This window comes from Tursiops truncatus, chromosome 11 (genome assembly GCF_011762595.2).
Source record: "Tursiops truncatus isolate mTurTru1 chromosome 11, mTurTru1.mat.Y, whole genome shotgun sequence".
Taxonomy (NCBI): domain Eukaryota; kingdom Metazoa; phylum Chordata; class Mammalia; order Artiodactyla; family Delphinidae; genus Tursiops; species Tursiops truncatus.
The window spans coordinates 8509877-8531552 of record NC_047044.1 but is presented as its reverse complement, the minus strand read 5'-3'; the positions used below and the strand labels follow the sequence as shown (position 1 = coordinate 8531552).

The following is a 21676-nucleotide window of genomic DNA, read 5'->3' as shown; positions in this document are numbered from 1 at the left end:
AACATCAAGATAGGAAAGGAGCTCCCAAATGACAAGGGTTTCAGGTCATTCTAATTTTTAAATGCCAAAGAGAGGTTAAAGCAAAAAATTCAATGATATCCACTGTATTTGACAACAGAGAGTGATAGGGAAAGAAACCAAATTTTGATGCTTAGCAAGTGTATGAGAGATAAGGACACTGACACCACAAATAAAAACGTCTTCTTTTTTAAAAAATTAATTAATTAGGGCTTCCCTGGTGGCTCAGTGGTTGAGAGTCCGCCTGCCGATGCAGGGGACGCGGGTTCGTGCCCCGGTCTGGGAAGATCCCACATGCTGCGGAGCGGCTGGGCCCGTGAGCCATGGCTGCTGGGCCTGCGCATCCGGAGCGTGTGCTCCACAACGGGAGAGGCCACGGCAGTGAGCGGCCCGCATACTGCTATATATATATATATATATATATATATATATATATACACACACACACACACACATTTATTTATTTATTTATTTATTTATGGCTGCGTTGGGTCTTCGTTGCTGCGTGCAGGCTTTCTCTAGTTGCGGCGAGTGGGGCCTACTCTTTGTTGCGGTGCACGGGCTTCTCATTGCAGTGGCTTCTCTTGTTGTGGAGCACAGGCTCTAGGCACGTGGGCTTCAGTAGTTGTGGCTCACAGGCTTCAGTAGTTGTGACTCGTGGGCTCTAGAGCACAGGCTCAGTAGTTGTGGCACACGGGCTTTGTTGCTCCACGGCATGTGGGATCTTCCCGGACCAGGGCTCGAACCCATGTCCCCTACATTGGCAGGCAGATTCTCAACCACTGAGCCACCAGGGAAGTCCCAAAAGCTTCTTTTTTAAGAGCTTGAGTAAGAGAGGAAAGAGGGGATGGAGGGTGCAGAAGTTGGAGGAAATTTTAGGATTAAAGGGGATGTTTTTAGGAGTGGGCAGACTTGAACATTTTTACAGAATTTCCAAAGTGTTGAACTGAAGTAGAAGTGATCGGAAACTGGAAAGCATTTCCAGATCTTGGAACAATAACAACCCTCAGGTATTGGTGGCTAAATAAACCCATTGACCTGTAGCAGAACAGCTTCCACCTGCGCTCCTTAGACTTTTGACTTTATCATTGGTGTTAATTAAATAGGTTCCTTTTTGCCCACTTGGGCTGGGTGCCCCGCTTATAGAGCTGGATGTGTGGTACCCTCCCATCTGCCCAGAATCTCCTGGTCTATGCTTGCCTCCTGGGAATACCTTCCTGGGCTTCTTTGCTGGTGTTTTGCTCCACCCTCACATCTGCTGCCTCACTTAAGGCATCTCTTCCGGACATCTTGCTTGAAGTTAGGCCAGTCGCCAACAAGGTAGACAGTCAGGGTTTTCAGTGTTATTTGTGATTCACTTAAAAGTTTACAGGTATATTCTTAATAATCTGCATCTCAAGAATCATGACGGTTATCAAACAGATAACAGTGGTGAGTCCTGGGAAGACCAGGGAAGGGAGAGAGAGGACCATGGTCAAGGGCTTTATTCATATTGCTTGAGTTTTTTTGAAATGAGAATTGAAACTAAATTTAAAAGAATCATGCTAAACAACCAAGTTTGAAAATTAAAACTTTATCATATCAGAGGTGTTATTAGTAAATATAGTTTATTGACTTTGTATTTCTTTCAACCATGTGAAAGATTTCAGTTCTAATTACATCTGTGAGTTTAGTTCCATACTTAACTGTGGAGGAGCTCTTGAAGCCTACTTGAAGTTTTGCAGGGCCTGGGAATTGATTTAGTCCAAGATCCACTGAACCTTCCCACCCCTCTGTGTGAATTTCAAGGCCAATCTGGTTATTCTGCAAGAGAATAGAGAGAACTGGAGCAGTTCAAATAGTTTACTGCCGTGGCTACACATGCTCAGGTGGAAGGATTGCAGTGTAGTTCTGAACATTTCAAAATGATGTTTGGAAGGAATTTGCCATTACTCATACCTTAGAAGGAAATTAGTGCTGTAGATAACTTCAACTAGATAATTTTAAATGTTGATTTTAGAATAAAATTTTGTTTATCTTGAATATGAGTGCATCTGATACAGAGGTTTACAGCCCTGCAGAGAAAGTAATGAAGCTGTCCTGTAAAAACTGGTTTCCAGAGTACTTGGAAAACTGCCCAGTTCCCCCCGCCTGCCTCTCCTCTGTTTTAACTCCTTTTCCATCACTGACCACCGGCAAGCGTCCGGGACCAACTGCCAAGCAGGCAAAGGACAGAGCTGGCCAGTGTCCTAAGCTTGTCTGTTAGCAAGATATGTAATAATGGGCTACTTTATGAAGTTGGTATAGAATTTAGACTACTGATAAGTCTGGAGAAGAATGTTTAGCCGGGGCAGAAACTAACCACAATAGAGAACTGAAAATTAGTCGGTCTTATCTTGATAGTCTGCAGTTGAGAAAAAGTTAAGAATCCTGTCTTTCTCTGAGGTGCTGAGCGTCACACGTAACCACAAGGTTTACATCCTCTGTGAGGGCCAGGCCCATCTTGGAAGTTGCAACTAGCTTCTTCATCTTTCCCCAGTGCAGTGTGGAAGCGTCCACACTGCAGTACTGAGTTATTGGAATCACGTCAGGATTCAGTTCAGCTTATGTTTATTGAACTCCTACCCGATACCAAATTCAAAGTTAATGTAAGACATAGATAGTCCTTGTTGTCAGAGAGTTCTGTTGTGTGAAGAAAACAGACCCATGGATATTACCAGTATTATATGGTATTTCTCAGAGGAGGAACACTTAGTGCAACCAGGAAGGGTACAGGAAGCTTTCGGGAGCTAACACCTGAGGCAGATCTTAAAGGAGGAGTAGAAGGGGGACCTCCCTGGCGGTCCAGTGGTAAAGAATCCACCTTCCAATGCAGGGGACGTGGGTTGGATCCCTGGTCGGGGAACTAAGATCCCACATGCCACAGGGCAACTAAGCCCACATGCTGCAACTACTGAGCTCACATGCCTCAACTAGAGAGCCCGTGCGCCACACCTAGAGAGAAGCCCTCGCACCTCAATGAAGATCCCACATTCCGCAACTAAGACCCGATGCGGCCAAAAATAGATAAATAAATAGCACCCCTTATTAAAAAAAAAAAAGAGGAGTAGAAGGGAATTAGGCACAGGGCCCTCAGAGACGTTAGTGAGCGAGGAAACCCTGTGCAGTCCATGTGACTAGAATGTGAAGTGACGATGGGGCTAGAGAGATCTTGAATTTAACCCTAAGGGTAGTGGGTAGGTATTGACTGAATTTTGGCAGTGGTATGCTCAAAGGTCAAATTGGCTTTTTAGAAAGGAAGATTGCTGGGATAATAGTGTGTATAAAAGAAGGGTAAAGATAATAATTAAAATGTCACTAATATCACAACACCATTCCATCTGAGATTTATTTATTCAAACACTTAAAAAAATAAGCTAAGGTGGAGATGATGAGAGATAAGAGAGCAGCAAGATGCTTTAGAGATTCAGTAAAACACTACCTCAAATGTAGGACTAAAGCTATAATTTATAATCCGTAGCCATGGGAAATGGAATGTGCTTTCTTGGACAGAAACATTAAGTTGATTGTGAAATCAACTAGGGGGCCAGTTGAAATCAGCTAGGGGGCCAGCTTCCAAATAGTGACCATCTTTCTGACGACAGTGTAGCATGTTGAGCAGAATATCCTTCTAGCATTTGTTCCTGCCATTATAAAATGAAGGGACTGGCCTGGGATCTCTCAATGTCTAATAAATGGCTGTCATTTCATGTATATTTGTATATATATGAGTATATATTTCACATATATATAAAGAGAGAAACATTCCATCATGAAATAACATTTTCACTGCACTTATTAGCAACTTGCTGTCATCTGATTTGATTTTGAAGAGGCCATTCCAGCAATTAATTAGAAACAGATTGGAGCGGAGCAAGAGTAGGCCCAGGAACACCAGCTAAGAGCCCTCCACAAGTAAGAAATGATGACAACAATGAAAATGAAGAGTTATGGGGCTTCCCTGGTGGCGCAGTGGTTGAGAGTCCGCCTGCTGATGCAGGGGACACGGGTTCGTGCCCTGGTCTGGGAAGATCCCATGTGCCGCGGAGTGGCTGGGCCCGTGAACCATGGCCGCTGAGCCTGCGCGTCCGGAGCCTGTGCTCCGCAATGGGAGAGGCCACAGCAGTGAGAGGCCCGCGTACCGCAAAAAAAAACAAACAAACAAACAAAAAAAAATTATGTGTGGATCTGAGATACATATTGTGAAAGCAGGAATGACAGGACTTGCTGATGGACTGTGAGAGGACTGGGGTGGGGTGAGAAATCCAGGATGACTCTGAGGTTCTGACCCAGGCACCTGGGTGGAGGATGATACCCCCTCCTTATTTTTTTTGGCGGTGCTACATGGCATGCCAGATCTTAGTTCCCTGACCAGGGATCGAAATCGTGCCCCCTGCAGTGGAAGCACGGAGTCTTAACCACTGGACCGCCAGGGAAGTCCCAGTTATACCCTTGATTGAGACAGTGGAGACAGGAGAATGGGGTCCGGGGGTGGTACGGGCCGGAGGGGATGAAGAGTGCAGTTTGGGATGTATTGAATCTACAGTGATTATGAGACATCCTCATGTCAAATGGAGAAGTTGAAAAGGCAATTTGGTATTTTTTGGTAGAAAAAATGAGTTAAATAAATAATAAAGGTTTAACATAGGTTGTCATGTTTCTTCAGAAAGTATTTCAGTTCACATTCTTAAAAACCATTCACCTTTATAGAGCATGTGGCTGGTGCCCTGCCCTGTATTAAGTGTTTTACACATATTTCATTTAAACTTCCAAAGAACCCTATGAGGAAGATGCTGTTATTGCTCCCAATGTTGAATGAGGAAGCTGAGGCTTGAGCTGTTAGGCCACTGGCCTAAGCGTCAGTAGCTGGTAGGTGGAGAAGCCTGGATTTGTACCATGGCATCTTGCTGTGAGCATGAGGCTCATTGTTATTTTCTTCTCTTTTCAGGGTTTTGGTTTTTGCACTGAATGTAGTCTAGACTCATCTTCACGGGCTTGTGTTGCCCCAGGATACTGTCAAAGGTAAGTTTTAAAAATCTATTTCCACCGTGTATTGACAGTGAAATGAGAGTCTTCATCTTAAAAAGAAGAAAAGTACGTTTTGACATTAATGCTTCTTTCCAGAGCTCTTACAGAAGGGTATTTAAAGTGGCCATCACACAAGCCCTTTTGCATTTCCACTTCACTAGGTCCCTTTAAAAACACCTGTATTTCGTTTGATACTGACATTTGGTGCCTCATCCTTTTATGAAGCTAGAATTTGTTCTTAGATTTAGCAGTTTCACAGTTTTACGTGAGTGTAGCCTCGCTTCTCTGCCTCCGGTCCCTCCCCCCTCCGGTCTGTAGTCCACGCACTGCCAGAGTCAGCGTCTAACGATAGATTTGCTCACGTCGCACCTTTGCTTAAACAGCTCTCGTGGCTCCCGGTCAATGCAGATGTCATCCTACAAACCCCTCCAAAACCTAATCCCAAACAACGTTTCTGGCTTCTTTTTTAATAAACCCCTATCTGTGAACCTTACCAGACCATGTTCTGTTCCCCAGACATGAAGTTATTTTTCACAGCTTTGTGCTTTAATGGATGCTCTTCTCTTTGCTTAGATTTTGGAAGAGGGGAGAGGAATGCAACTATTTACTCTTCCTTCTTGTACTCTCCTGGCAGAAATTCTTTTTCATCTGTGTTCTAAGAGCACCCGTTGTTGTTACAGCAATGAAGCATTCGTTATTTTAAGAGTTATTTGTATCTGTCTCCTTTACTACTCTGTAAACCCTTTGAGAATTCTTGGAAAGGAACTGTTTTTGTAGTGCCTACTGGCTGCTTCTGGACACCTTGCTGAGTGCTATACATATATTTTTTTTTTTAACTAATTAATTAATTTATATATTTTTATTTTTGGCTGCGTTGACTCTTCACTGCTGCACGTGGGCTTTCTCTAGTTGCGGTGAGTGGGGGCTACTCTTCGTTGTGGTGTTCGGGCTTCTCGTTGCAGTGGCTTCTCTTGTTGAGGAGCACGGGCTCTAGGTGCACAGGCTTCAGTAGTTGTGGCACGTGGGCTTAGTTGCTCTGCGGAATGTGGGATCTTCCCGGACCAGGGCTTGAACCCGTGTCCCTTGCATTGGCAGGTGGATTCTTAACCACTGCGCCACCAGGGAAGTCCTATTATTTAACTTCATTCTTGTAACACCTCCTCTGACCAGTTTTATAGATGAAAATAATGAAGATTAGAAAGTTAAGTAACTTGCTCAAGATTATACAGCTAAGAAATGACAAAGAATAATGGTTCTGCTCCTTCAAAGCCAAAGCTCATTCTACTACACCACACTAGCCCAGCACCATCTGGCATGTGGTGGGGACCCAGTAAATATTTATTGAATAAATACCTATTGCAATTTAAACAAAAAAGGCTTTAGTTGATTAATTCAGTCATTCTTACATAGAAATTTATTGGATACTTATTAAATGCTGGGTACACAGTTTTACGTAATCTGTTAATACAGAGATTAATGAGAAATAGTGTCTGGTATCAAAGCGTTGATAATCTAATAGGAGAGGCATTAATGTAAGTAAATAAATCCAATACAGTGTTACAGATCTTGTAGTAAAATTCAAACAAGATCCACTGGGAACACTGAGGAAGGAATCACCAGTTCTGCCTAGAGGTGAGACAGGAATTACTTTATAAAAGCTGAGTCTCGAATGAGAAGTAGGGAGAGGAAAGACCAAGGGAGTAACATGAATAAAAACATGGAAACCCGAAACAATCTGGCATATTTGGGAAGCTGTAAGTAGTTCACTATGGCTGGAACAAAGTGAACAAAGAGACCTTGGCCGATGGTGCTGGAGAGACAGGTGAGGGCTGGATCCTGGAGGACTTTGAAAATATGAACATATTTGCCAACTTCTTTAGAGAAGCTCGAGCACAGAGGCTGCATGACGTTACTCGTATTTGCTCGTTAACGTCTGCTGAGGCCTGTCCTGTGTGTGCTGAAGCACTGTGCCAGGTCAAGACTATCATCGGTCACCTACTTTATTCACCTTCGTTTTTGTCAAAAGGGCAGTAAAACTGATTTAGACCCTTAGACACAACTATAAGCCACGACTTCAAACAAGAATGTCTTAGAGGCTTTCTCAAGAAACACATTGAAAAACATTAAGGATAGTTCAAAATCAACCAAAAAAAAAAAGAGAGAGCAAATTAAGGACATCAGTATGACATTTAGTGAGAAACCTCTCAACTTCCATTTCCCCTTTGAATTGCCTATATAAGCCTAGAACAAACTATTTAAACATAGAACTTCACTGGTTTTATAGCACATGTGCTGTTTGAAATTCAGCTGCCTTGCAGCTTATATGCAGCAAATAATGGTTGTACTTGCTAAATATCTAAAAGGCCTGTATGAAGAAAGTCTCTTTTCCCTAAAGTCTAATCATTGCCTCAGCCATGTCTGCTTAGGAAAAGCTGTGCCTGCATAATTCAAGGTCAGGCAGCAGCCTTCTGTGCTTTGAAGCCACCCAAGCCTGATAATGCCCTATTGCCTTTGCTGAGGCCAGCACAGCTGGCATTTGCTTGCTAGGCCAGAGTGGCTGATGTATGCTGAGGCCACTTGCACAGCTGACATTTAGATGAGCTTTCAGTGCCACCACCACCACTGCTGCCGCCACGACCAGTTGTGGCTTGTTGCTTTGCTGAGGCCGGTGAAGCCCCCAAGCCTTTGCTCAGGCTTCTCTGCCTGGTGCATGCAGCCTTGTCTCTATAGAAACAGCCACATACCTGAAGACAGAGTTGCCATAACTACAGTTACACTAAGGTCAAAATACAGTGTGGCCTATGCTTTATAAAATTGTCTTTTTTTTTTAAATTTATTTTATTTTTGTCTGCGTTGGGTCTTCATTGCTGTGCACAGGCTTTTCTCTAGTTGAGGCGAGCGGGGGCTATGCCTCGTTGCGGTGCACGGCCTTCTCATTGCGGTGGCTTCTCTTGTTGTGGAGCACGGGCTCTAGGCACGTGGGCTTTAGTAGTTGTGGCTTGCGGGCTCTAGAACGCAGGCTCAGTGGTTGTGGCATATGGGCTTAGTTGCTCCACGGCATGTGGGATCTTCCCAGACGAGGGCTCGAACCCGTGTCCCCTGCATTGGCAGGTGGATTCTTAACCACTGTGCCACCAGGGAAGCCCCCCTATGCTTTATAAACTTCTAATTTAGCCTCAGTAGTTAAAAGCTAGTATATAACTGTAAAAACTCATGTGGACTAATGTAAACCTCTATAAGGTCAAAGCACTTTGCCCCCTCACAAAAGACCAAGGCCCAGAGTCCTGGGCCCAACAGAAGCCTCAGAAATTTCATGTGTATTTTTCTCCCCAAATTTTGCCTCATGTCTATTAATCAAGACTCTAGTCTCATGTGCCAGATTTAGGTCTTTGAGAGATCTAATAAATAGCACCTTTTCCCTAGGCTGAGTTCTATACCATTGAGAAATAGAAGAGTAGGGCATTTGGGAGACCAAAATATCATCTTTATTACTAATAAAGCTGTTTTGGAGAATGCAGCTTACATCTACGGGCAAGAGTCTTAACAGTGAAGCTCAGAATTCAGCAGACTTACCTGTCACAGGTTTACGTGAGGGACCTGTATTGATGGGTATGAGAGTGGAGCACAATGCGTGCTCCTGAGGGACAGCTGGCTTCCGAAGGTAAGAGACAGAAGGGGCTGAGCTCACATACCTTGTTTCTCCTTCTGAACTCACCATTCAGATAAGATCCTGCACCTCCACTGGGGTGGAATGTGTGGATGGAGTGGAGCCAGGAGTGAAACCTCAGGAGAGGGGAAGAAGCGTTCTTCTTTCCAGCGCATTCAAACGAAAACGGCACAGAAATAATGGGGGTGTCTTTTCTGGTCAGCTATGCCTGTAATGTATCATCTATGAAATACAATCTCTATTTCAGTAAAGCAGAACGAGAACTTAAAAGACTTTTGTGAAGCAATTTGTATACCAGATCTTCCTAGTTAATGTTATCGAGTTTTTCCAGTGCTGTCAATTTAGTTTTTATAGAAAGAGTAATTCTGCTTTTGCACAACTGTCATAAACAGGTGAGGGACAAAACCAACTAGAGAAAGCCTGTTTCACTTTCTGTGAGCTTCACCTGTGTATTTTACAGAGGGAATGGACAGTGTCAGTTCACGCGGAGTGAGTGAATTGGTGTTGGTTAAGGGGCTTCCACTGTACCAATTTTACATTTCGTTACATAAATACACATTGCTTCCCAAAAAACCTTATTAGGTGAGCACAGTAGGTATTTCGATACCCTTTCCCACCCAACAGGTAAGGAAACAGATTTCCAGAAATATTCAATACCTTTTTGGCCTTAGGTCTTGGTTATTGAGAAGCCTACACCAGAACGAGTTTGCGAGGTCCCCAAACCTGCTGTATTCATAAAGATTTCTCTGCACACCAAAAGGATTCACTGTCAAACGTCTTTTTAGCTTTCATATTTTGTAGCTATGAGCCCTTTGAAATATTTGAAAGGCTTTGAAATATTCATACCTGTATTATAATGGAGATTTGCTTTGTATCAGTTTGAGTACTTATTCCTTAATAATTACGTACTTAGTGAATTAATTTGAATGTTGCATAAACTTTTAGTAGTTTCTTTTTGGTACTTTTTTTTTTTTTTTTTTTTTTTGCAGTACGTGGGCCTCTCACTGTTGTGGCCTCTCCCATTGCGGAGCACAGGCTCCAGACGCGCAGGCTCAGCGGCCATGGCTCATGGGCCCAGCCGCTCCACGGCATGTGGGATCCCCTTGGACTGGGGCACGAACCCGTGTCCCCTGCATCGGCAGGCGGACTCTCAACCACTGCGCCACCAGGGAAGCCCCTGGTACATTTTAATTCATAAACTTTTAACACTTTTATTGGACTCATCTTCTTCTTAGAGGAAAAATTACTACTTTTTATTCTCTTGCCCTATGAATAGTCTGTTCTCATATAAAAATAAATTAACTGACATTTATTTTATTAAGCAGATTTTCTTAAAATAAAAAGGTGGGATCAACCATTAGAGTACACCTTAATTTCAGTTATAAAATACCATAAATGTTGAACATAAATTATAAACCCAAGAAACCCCGATACTTTCAATAGCCTAGCCTAATAGCCAGACAGTATGACCTGCTACAGCATAATTGGTCCCCTAGTCTACTTAGGTCGGCCTCTTTTCTGACAGGTCAGTGTTTGTACTGTATGAATTGCTGAAGATTTTCACTATTACCTCTGCCAAAAGTCAAAAAGAGGAAAGACATCTAGAACTGTTTAATATTCCAGTGTCTTAAACCTGTCCTAATTATTCTCCCCTAAGGTGGGGAAAACTCTCTCCCTACCTCTCTCCCTCCTTTCTTATCTAGGATGCATATGTATACAGACACACACACACACACACACACACACACACACACACACACGTGCACGTGCGCACACACATTACTTAAGGTCATTGCTTCACAGTATCTATGGTCTCAGTGACAGAATTTCAGTATAGTCTGAGAAAACAGATTTTCACACTGAATTCCTTATGTGTTTTTTTTCTCTTCTTACCTCTTTTAGGCAGTATTTGTGTGTTTCTGCAGAGTTTTGCACAGAGTCTGTTCCCATGCAGACCAATGAGGGAGAAGTATCGGAAGAAAGCAGTTCCAAGGTCAGTGAATTACTAAAGGTGCAAATAATTTGAGCAGAAATTAAACAACAGGAGCAGTGATTGAATAGAGTGGGTGTTATGTTTTAGGTGAATTTAGAAATTTGATTGATTTAAATTAGAACCTAACCTAAGATTGAGAGGAGTTTGTTTCTTCTCACTATCCGTTTTTGTTACACTCGGTGACAAATTTAAAACAAATTTTTCTGAACTCATAGAAAAATTTATGATTCATTTGTAGACTACTTTAAGGTTTTATTATACAAGTTGTATATACTTATTTTAAAAATTAAAACAAATCAGAAGTGTATAAGGTAAAAGGTAAAACTCTGTCCCTTATTCCTGCTACACAGAGGTATCACTGATAATTTTTTAGACACTTTTTTTTTTTTTTTTTTTGTGGTACGCGGGCCTCTCACTGTTGTGGCCTCTCCCGTTGGGGAGCACAGGCTCCAGATGCGCAGGCTCAGCAGCCATGGTTCACGGGCGCAGCCGCTCTGCGGCATGTGGGATCTTCCCGGACCGGGGCACGAACCTGTGTCCCCTGCATCAGCAGGCGGACTCTCAACCACTGCGCCACCAGGGAAGCCCTTTAGACACTTTTAATTATAAATTTTTAAATGGTAATTGGTTCGGTTTTTCAAGCTAAAGCTTAAATGAGTGCTATCATTGTCACCTGTGTATAAGTAGTTATGTATGTGTTTATCTATATCTGTATATATCTGGCTTCATGTCCAGAGTCTCCTTGGCTGTTTCTCTTCCTGGTTATACGGAACCCTCGGTATCACTTTCACATCCCTCTTTCTCCTGTCAAAATTGTCTCCTGTCCCTCCCTGGGAGCTCTGAGGGTATCTCACACTGTGTCCTGGACAGTGCCCAGCATGTTATCTGCTCTGAACCCTCCTGAGGGCTGTCCCTTTTCTGCTGCCACTGCTACTGGTACTCTCTGTGGGAAAGCTTATTCTTTCACCAGAGCAAAAGTGGAGAGGGGTTAGATGTCACCGGGAACCTCCAAAGCATCATGCTAATTGGAAGAAGCCAGGCACAAAAGGTCGCATATTGTGTGATTCCATTTATATGAAACATGTAGAATAGATAAATCCGTAAACAGAACACAGACTGGTGGTTGCCAGGGATTGGCTGAGGGGAAGGGGAATGAGGAGTGACTGCTTAATGGGTATGGGGTTTCTGTTTGGGGTGATGAAAATGTTTTGGAACTCAATAGAGGTGGTGGTTGTACGACATTGTAAATATACCAGATGCCCCTGGATTGTTCATTTTCTGTTATGTGGATTTCACATCAATAAATTATTAAAAAAGACGTCTGTGGGTTCCCATCAGATCAGTCCTCGCTGCCTATTGGCCTCATACAACAAACACTTCACCAAGTTTTAGAGAGGCCGCCCCCGTCTCTGCTCTGTTGGGCTTTGTGGGCTGGGCTTCAGAGAAGCACGGTTTGTGCCCTGAGTCTCAGGGTCCCTTGTGAAAGATGCTTCAGCTTCTTTCTGAATCCCCCCTCACTGCAGTCCATGTGTTAGGTAGAAGGACAGATGTCATCCTGTCTTCTTGTTTGTTTTTTTCCCCCTCACCAGATCTCTTCCTTCTTTCTGTAGCCAAAGGAGAAGCCTATATAGACTTTGATCAGACTCGTCTAGATCCTGAATCTGATTTAGGGAGAGTCAGAATATGTAACATCTGGACACACTCTAGGAATCTCCCCCAAACACACACCCAGGTCACCCAAAATACACAAACCCCAGGATTTCTATAGTACCCACAGACCCTTCCCCAAGACACTAATTAATTAATTTATAATGAACTACAATGTTAAGGAAGACTGGATTCTTGGATCTTCTGGTTAGTACATTCTCTCCCTAGAAAGCTAGGTTGTAACTGGAAGGTTGCTTGACAGGCATGTAACTAGACCAATGTAGAATATTTAATTGTACCAGAGATTCAGTTTCTACCTTCTTTCTGGGAGCAGGGGAGGAAGGATTGCATTGCTTGATTTTCAATTATTGAATATTTTATTAGTTTAGAATCAGACTAAAGAATAAAAGAATATTCCTTTTATACTTATAATAAGTAGATGCTTTGTTCTTTTTTTTTTTGGCTGCATTGGGTCTTTGTTGCTGGGTGCGGGCTTTCTGTAGTTGCAGCGAGTGGGGACTATTATTCGTTGCGGTGCACGGGCTTCTCATTGCAGTGGCTTCTCTTGTTGCGGAGCACGGGCTCTAGGCGCAGGATTCAGTAGTTGTGGCTCATGGGATCTAGAGCCACAGGCTAAGTAGTTGTGGTGCACGGGCTTAGTTGTTCTGCAGCATGTGGGATCTCCCCAGACCAGGGCTCGAACCCGTGTCCCCTGCATTGGTAGGCGGATTCTTAACCACTGTGCCACAAGGGAAGCCCGGTGCTTTGTTCTTAAAAATTAGATTATAACTTTGTTTTCATCAGTCTTAGTTTAAGTTATGTTTTTATGACTTTTTTCTTTCTTCTGCTTCTCTTTGTTTAAAATCTTATTATATTCCGAATGATTTGATGTTAATGCAGGAATTTATCATAGTACTATGGTAACATAATTTGTGGTTTTCTGTTAACAGAAAGAAGTTAGGAAAGGTAACTGGTTTTGAGAAAAAGTGGGGCTTTTCTATAAAACGATACTGAAGTGTATCCATTTTTTAAAAAATAAATAATTCTTGAGCATGTGCTATTAGGGGATACACAACAATAAATAGAAAAGACGGGCTTCTTACTCTCGAGGTGGTTATGTTTCAGTGGGAGAAACAAATGTAAATAAAGACAGTAATTGTGGATTATGGTCAATACCATGAAGAAAATAAAATAATGTAATATAGGGTGACTGGGAGGACAAGCTTAGGTTAGTCAAGGAAGGCCACTCTGGAAAGGTGGCATTTCAGCTGAGAGGTAAAGGCCGAGGGAGCCAGTTGTGTAAAGAGCTAGAAGAACAGTATTCCAGACAGAAGAAACAGCTTCAAAAGACTTTGACCTCTTCCAAGAACTATCAAAAGTCCCGTGAGGCCCAGCGGTGATAGGAAGTTATACAGGGAGGCCAAGACCTTGCAAGAACTTGAAGGCCCTGATGTAGAATGTGGATTTATCCTCTGTCAACTGGGAAGCCATAAAAGGCTGTTAAGTTAGGGAGTAGCGTGATATGATTGCATTTTTAAAAGATCACTCTGGTTGCTGTGTGGAGAATGGGTCGGAGAGAAGCAAGAGTGGGAGCAGGGAGACCAATGAGAAAGAAGACAGTCGTAGTCAGTCACCCAGGAGAGAGAGAAGATGGATTAGCATCCTGCACTGACGTGGAGGAAGACAGACTTGAGGTGTATTTTGGTGGTAAAGCTGACATGACTTGAGGATGAACTGGAATACTTTTTTTTTTTTTTTTTTTTTTTTCGGTACACCGGCCTCTCACCGCTGTGGCCTCTCCCGCTGCGGAGCACAGGCTCCGGACGCGCAGGCCCAGCGGTCATGGCTCACGGGCCCAGCTGCTCCGCGGCATGTGGGATCTTCCCGGACCGGGGCACGAACCCGCGTCCCCTGCATCGGCAGGCAGACTCTCAACCACTGTGCCACCAGGGAAGCCCGAACTGGAATACTTTGCTTCATAAAATCGAGAGGCAAATTTCAAGAAAAAGGTAGAATCAGTACTGTCAGATGCTGCTAAGAAGCCAAGGAGATTGGTAACTGAGAAAATGCATCTGGATTTGTTTTTTGAAGAATTAATTAAAGAGAAGGGACGCAAGAAAATTTTCTGGAGGGATGGAGGCGTTCTATGTCCGATAGGGGTGTAAGTTATACAGGTATATCCATTTGTCAAAATTATAATTCTATAATTTACATTTACAATAAAAATTACAACTTTCCAGGTACAATTTCCCTGTGAAAACTGTAAAATAATATAATTAAATAGGGATGGAGAATGGATGTAAGTATGGCTGAAACAAGAATGACAGAATGTTGACGACTGTTGAAGCTTGGTGATGGGTACGTAGGGGTTCATTTGTATTTACTTTGTATGTACTTGAAATTTTCCATAATAAGAAAGTTTTTTCTTTGGCCCCTCTGCACGGCACATAGGATCTTAGTTCCCCAACCAGAGATCGAACCTGCGCCCCCTGCAGTGGGAGCACAGAGTCTTAACCACTGGACCACCAGGGAAGTCCCCATAATAAGAAAGTTTTTGAAAGGAATTTATTAATGGTCTGCAAGAGTAAGAGGATGAGAAACTAATTTGATGGGTTAAAAAGAAATTAAATGATAAAAAAAAGTAAGAGTTGTGGCTGTAGTCTACTATCCAGTTGTAGGAAATTTAGAAGTAAATGAAGTGAGAAGGAGGCATTACTAGTTCAAGTGAAAGATTTTTTTTTAATGGAGGAGGCCCATGCATGTTTGAGAAAAGAGGAAAGAAATGAGTGGAGGAAGGCAGAGTGTGTTTCTGGAAGAGGTTCACCATGCTTGTGAGCTTGAAAGAAGCCCCGGGGATCGGTGAGGCCGGCCTTTGCTGCTGTGGTGGTGCCTGGGCTCAGGCCTGAACCCTGCCCTTCTGACTCCTGTCTGGTGGTGGAGAGATATTTAGAGGAGGAAAGAAAGAAAGCGGGGTTCAGCTTTTCTTCATGTTGCCTCTGGAACAGAAGTCATTGTTATTTGGAGAGTTTAGAGTGCACAATTAAGGACTTGAAATGACGAGTTTAGGTTTCCTTTTAAGGGGAAGTTTTGGAATTGCGTTTGTAGAGAAGGTGCTAAGAAATCTAATAAGTGAATGAAAGGGTCAATGCAGTTTTTAAAAATACCCATGTAAGTGTTGTACAAACAGAAATGAGGGATGCTTATGGTCAGACAGGACTGACAAAGGAAGTCTTCTTGGAGAATTTTGATGCTCCTTTTGAAGAAGTATTCTCTGAAACTTTGCAACATCTTCCATAGTTTTTTTTGGAGAGAGATGTTTGTTTAAGTTCAGAGATGGACTGGGGATTATATATTCTTCAAGAGTTGGGAGATGTACATTTCAGTCTCTTGAGTTTAGAGACTGTGTCTGTGCTAGAAAGATAAAAAGCAGAGGGTGGTTTCTGACAGTTGGCTGTAGGTTGGCCATAGATGAATCTGTAGTTACGTACAAGCGTTCTTTCCATTTTTCCTTGCTTATTTTTTTTTTTACGTCCCTTTCCCCCCTCCTCTTTTCTTCTCATTAATTCTGCAAATACTTATTGAGCATCTATTATGTGCCAGGAACCGTGCTGGGTGCTGACACACAGAGCTGCCTCAGTGACCTGTGATTTTTCTTTCTTTTGATTATTGGAGCCGCAAGAATTTTAAATGGAAGCAAGAAAAAAGAATGTTAAATTTCACGTTAGTTTAGAACTAGCTTTGTTCCCTGAATGGTCACTAAATATAATTTTGTGTGACCTAATCACTTTCTCAAACAGAGTTCTGCTATTTTAATGAAAGCTTCTATTGTAAATGCTGAAGGACAGCAAGTTGACAGAGTTATTATTAATGTAAAACTTCAGAAGCCCCTGAATATATCCTTTGGAGGCACAGTGACTATTCCTTATATTTTTCCCAAGGACTACTTCAGGGCTTATTTAATTTCCCTGCTGGGTCTGTGAGAGAGAAACTTGAATAGAATTAACACAGTTACCCATGAATCTGTCTTATTGTTCCACATTTTCAGAAGTTAAGTATGAAAATTATGTTCTGTAAAAAAGTCTTTGATGCCGTATCAGAAATCCAAAGGTGGGAGCATGAACTTCATTGGCACAGTTCTCTTAGAGAGAGACTCATGTAACTTAATTTATTTAGTATTTTTGTGCTTATGCTGTCACATTAATCTAAAAACAGGTACTATTTTATCTGACATTGTGGCTTTGACTTTCTGAATGCAGTGATCAGTTTCTTAGTGCCTGGGCTAGCTATTCCATAGTGGGACTCTGTGTTACCAGGGCGTTTCCATTCTAGTGTGGATTTACTGACATATTTTGTATTGTAGCTATTTATTTATATTTTCCCTTCTGTTTTATTCTTTGTAATTAAGATATTGTTTAAAAAAGATATACCTTTGTAATCATTCAGTTAATTATTTAATTCTGTTAACCTAAACCTGTTCTTAAAAATAAAAGTTATATACATTAAAACATACAAATACACACACCACCACTACCACCACCACAACTTATTATTAACTCTCATGACTCTGTAGTTGGCTGGGCTCAGTAGGGCCCAAAGTGGTGTCAGCAAGGGCTGCCATCATCTGGAGGCCCAACTGGCCAGAAATGTCCAAAGTGGGTCACTCACATAGCTGGCAGTCAATGTTGGCTGTCAGCTGGGAGCTTAGCTTAAGGCTGTTGACCCGAGCGTCAAGGGTCTCCTACATATGACCTCTCTACCTGGCTTGGGTTTCTCGCAGCATGGAGACTGGACTCCCAAGAGGGAACATTCCCAGCATGCAAAAGCTGAGTTATATTAAGGTCCAGCCTCAAAAGTCACACAGCTTTACTCCCTCTGCCTTCTGTTGAATTAAAGCAAGTCATAGGGCCACTCTAGATTCAAAAGAAGGAAAAACAGATCCCACTTCTCATTGAGAGGACTGGCAGAAAATTTAGGGTCATCTTTAATCCACAACACAGTGATATGAGTGTTGGGTGCTAGGTTGAAGAGGAGGTAATGGCAGAGACCAGGTAATTTTAGGCTAAGGAGTTTTAATAATAGTCAACAGATATCTTTTTTTAGATTTTATTTTATTGAAGTATAGTTGATTTACAATGTTGTGTTAATTTCTGCTGTACAGCAAAATGATTCAGATACACACACACACACACACACACACACACACACACACATTCTTTTTCATATTCTTTTCCATTATGGTTTATCACAGAATACTGAGTATAGTTTGTGTGCTATACAGTAGGACCTTGTTGTTTATCCATTTTCTATATAATAGTCTACATCTGCTAATCCCAAACTCCCAATCCATCCCTCCCCACCCTTCTATAATAGGCAACAGATTTTTAAAGAATGGAAGAGATATGTGCATTTTACTTTATGGTTTGCTTTCTTTTTTTTTTAAGTGCATCTTTTAAAATTAATTAATTAATTAATATTTTGGCTGCATTGGGTCTTCGTTGCTGTATGCGAGTTTTCTCTGGTTGCAGCAGGTAGGGGCTACTCTTCGTGGCGGTGCGTGGGCTTTTCATTGCGGTGGCTTCTCTTGTTGCGGAGCACAGGCTCTAGGCGCATGGGCTTCAGTAGTTGTGGCACGTGGGCCCAGTAGTTGTGGCTCATGGGCTCTAGAGCGCAGGCTCAGTAGTTGTGTCACACGGGCTTAGTTGCTCCAAGGCATGTGGGATCTTCCCGGACCAGGGCTCAAACCCATGTCCCCTGCATTGGCAGGCGGATTCTTAACCACTGCGCCACCAGGGAAGTCCCTATGGTTTGCTTTCTTATGATAGCTGGTGTTGATGTAGAGGACAGACTAGAATATCTGCATCTTGACCCTCAAATTCTCTAAAAGAAAGAGAATCTGATTAGCCCAACCCAGCCTATGGACTGATTTCCATTGGGTCTTGAGTTCTTTGAGTAGGATAGCAGGGACCAGAGATGAGGAAGTAGATCCCATAAATGACATATGAGGGACTTCCCTGACGGTCCAGTGGTTAAGACTGCACGCTTCCAATGCAGGGGGTGCGGGTTCAATCCCTGGTCGGGGAACTAAGATCCCACATGCTGTGCGATGTGGCCAAAAAAAAAAAAGACATATGAATTGGGAGGCAAAACCCAGCATTCCTGGGTAAGTCTCTAATAAACACTGATATAATCTTCCATTATACATATTTCTCAGTGAGGATGGATTAGAATTCTTAATTTCAATTCCACAGCTATTTCTCAGTTTAAATTTAGTATAATTTAGGTTGATAGTCTAAATGAATTCGTGTTGGCTTACTAATTATAGAGATTATGCAGCTGTAGGCTTGGATTTTTTTTTTTTAATAAGCAAAATCTAAGCAACTATAGTAAAGTTTATAATAAAACTGAGCAGTTGGGTGTTTGTAATCTTACTCTCTGTACTTTTTTCGTATATTTAAATATTTATAATAAAATAATAAAAATGAATAAACTCTAGGATTTAAAAGTTATAGCTGTAGATTTAAATGCCCATGTATCTCTATTAATTACTACAAATAAAAAATATTTATTGAATCAGGAAGTCAACATTTTAGCTGTAACATTCCTTTTATTGTTACTAAAGGTAACAAGTAAACTTAGTCTTTGTCTACAAAGAATAAAGTGATCTATTGACTGCTTTACACTAAAGAGAATTAAATGAGATGATTTAGACAGTCTTTTGCTTCTTTAAGTTCAGGATATTTCTACCTTAGACTGAATCTGACTTACCAAATTTATAACAGGATTTTATAGATTCTGGTATTTTAAGAGCAGACTGGGAAAGAAACCATGCAAGGTAGGTATTTTTCCCATTTGTTTACATAGCTGGCAAACAACATAATTTGGATTAGATTCCAGGTCTGTCTGACTCCAGAGACCACACTAAGTTCAGTACTCCATCCTGAAGAAGTCATATGGCAGAGTAATCAACTCTGTTTACTTATATCAGAGAAGCTTCCTAGAAAGTTCACCTGGGTGTAGAAGAATGCATATGAGGGAAAAGGGTGCTTTGTGCATTTTCAGAGTCATACACTTCTCTTGAGGAGAGGTGTTGGAGCATTGGGATGTGTGTGTGAGACTGTGAGACATGAGGTTAGACAGAATCCCATGCAGGCAATAGGGTACAGCTAGAAGGGGAGAAACTTGGTCTGATATGTGTTTTAGAAGCATCACTGTAGCAGCAGGGTGGAGAAATGGTTACAGACAGGGTTTAAAATGGATACAGGGAGACCAGGTAAGAGTCAGATTGAGGAAGGCTTGGAATCAGGCAATAACAGTGGGTCTAAAGAGGAGAGGACTAACAGGAGAAATGTTCAGAAAGAATGGGATGGCGGCACTTAGAGGCAAATCTGGAGTTTCCAGCTTGAATGATACATGCAATAATATAAGAGATAGAGCAAGGTTTGTTGTAGCTGTTGTTAACTATTATTGTTGTTGTGGTTAACTGGGTTATGTATGGAGGGTTTGGATTTTGAAATACTGAGGTGCCTTTAGGCACTCCAGGAGAAGATATTTAGTAGGCATCTTGGAACTCAGAAGAGAGGATATCAAGGTATATACTTCGGAGTTCTCAGCATATAAGAATAGATGGGACCTGGGAAATGAGAAAAGGTCCAAGTATAAGAACAGTAGAAACTAATTCAGGTTTGTGTCACTTTAGTACAGGCACACCTCATTTTATTGCATTTTGCTTTATTTTGCTTCACAGATAATGCGTTTCTTACAAATTGAAGGTTTGTGGCAACCATGCGTCAGGCAAGTCTATCGGCACCATTTTTTCAAAAACAGCATTTTCTCACTTCGGGTCTCTGTGTCACATTTTGGTTATTCTCATGATATTTCAAACTTTTTTGTCATTATTATATTCATTATGGTGATCTGTACTCACTGATCTTCAGTGTTACTGTTGCAAAAAGATTACAATTTGCTGAAGGCTCAGATGATGGTTAGCATTTTTTTAGCGATAAAGTATTTTTTAATTAAGGTACATTGTTTCTTTTAGGCATAATGCTACTGTACACTTAATAGACTACAGTATAGTGTAAACATAACTTGTACGTGCTCTGGGATACAAAAAAAATCATATAACTCGCTTTATTGCAATATCTGCGTTATTGTGGTTGTCTGGAAACAAACCCACAATCTCTGAGGTATGCCTGTATACATAAGAATTACCTTGGATATTTTTCTTTTCTTTCTTAACAGTTTTCTTAAGATATGCTTAACATACCATAAAATTTACTCATTTACAGTATACAATTCAAAATATCGGCTATATTTTATAATAACTGTAAATGGAAAGTAAACTTTAAGAATTATATTAAAATTAAAAAAATAAAGTATACAGTTCACTATTAGAACTAATAAATGAATTCAACAAAGTTGCAGGATATAAGATTGATATACAGAAATCTGTTGCTTTTCTATACACTAATAATGAACTATCAGAAAGAGAAAGTAAAAAAAAAAAAAAAATTTAAAATCACATCAAAAAAGAATAAAATACCGAGGAATAAACTTAACCAAGGAGGTGAAAGACCTATAATCTAAAAACTCATTGATGAAGGAAATCGAAGATGATACAAAGAAATGGAAAGATATTCCATGCTCTTGGATTGGATCCTAAATCGTATGGAACCACAAACTGCCAAAGCAGTCTTGAGAAGAAAAAGAACAAAACTGGAGGTATCACCCTCCCAGACTTCAAACTATACTACAAAGCTACAGTAAGCAAAGCAGCATGGTACTGGCACAGAATTAGACGCACAGATCAATGGAACAGAATAGCCCAGAAATAAATCCATGTACCTACGTTCAATTAATCTATGACAAAATAGGCAAGAATATACAATGGAGAAAAGACAGTCTTTTCAATAAGTGGTGGTGGGAAAACTGGATAGCCACACGTAAAACAATGAGATTAGAACATTTCCTCACACCATATATAAAAACAAACTCAAAATGGATTAAATACCTAAATGTAATACCTGAAACCACATAATTCCTACAAGAAAACATAGGTAAAACACTCTTTTACATAAATTATAGCAATATTTTTTTGGATTCGTCTCCTAAGGCAAAAGAAATAAAAGCAAAAATAAACAAATGAGACCTAATTAAACTTAAAAGCTTTTGAACAGCAAAGGAAACCACTGACAAAATGAAAAGATAACCCATGGGAGAAAATATTTGCAAATGATGTGACTGACAAGCGGTTAATATTCCAAAATATACAAACAGGTCATACAACTCAATATCAGAAGAAAACG

General features: G+C 41.2%; 1 protein-coding gene across 13 annotated transcripts in view; it reads left to right on the top strand.

Moving 5' to 3' along the window:
• The window catches only part of TNRC6B (trinucleotide repeat containing adaptor 6B), a 262411-nt gene that overhangs the window by 59424 nt on the left and 181311 nt on the right, over window positions 1-21676 (top strand). For 7 of the 13 annotated variants that reach the window (XR_012324172.1, XM_073788160.1, XM_073788159.1 and 4 more), the window contains exons 1-2: window positions 9778-9911; window positions 10634-10724. Coding sequence is in view for 9 of the 13 variants with exons in the window: in XM_073788160.1 (XP_073644261.1) it covers window positions 9793-9911; window positions 10634-10724 (210 nt within the window). In the remaining 4 variants the exon portion in view is untranslated. Of the gene's footprint in view, window positions 1-4984; window positions 5059-9720; window positions 9912-10633; window positions 10725-21676 lie in introns of those variants that run through there. The other 6 variants (XM_073788158.1, XM_019943730.3, XM_073788156.1 and 3 more) reach the window with 4 other exon arrangements.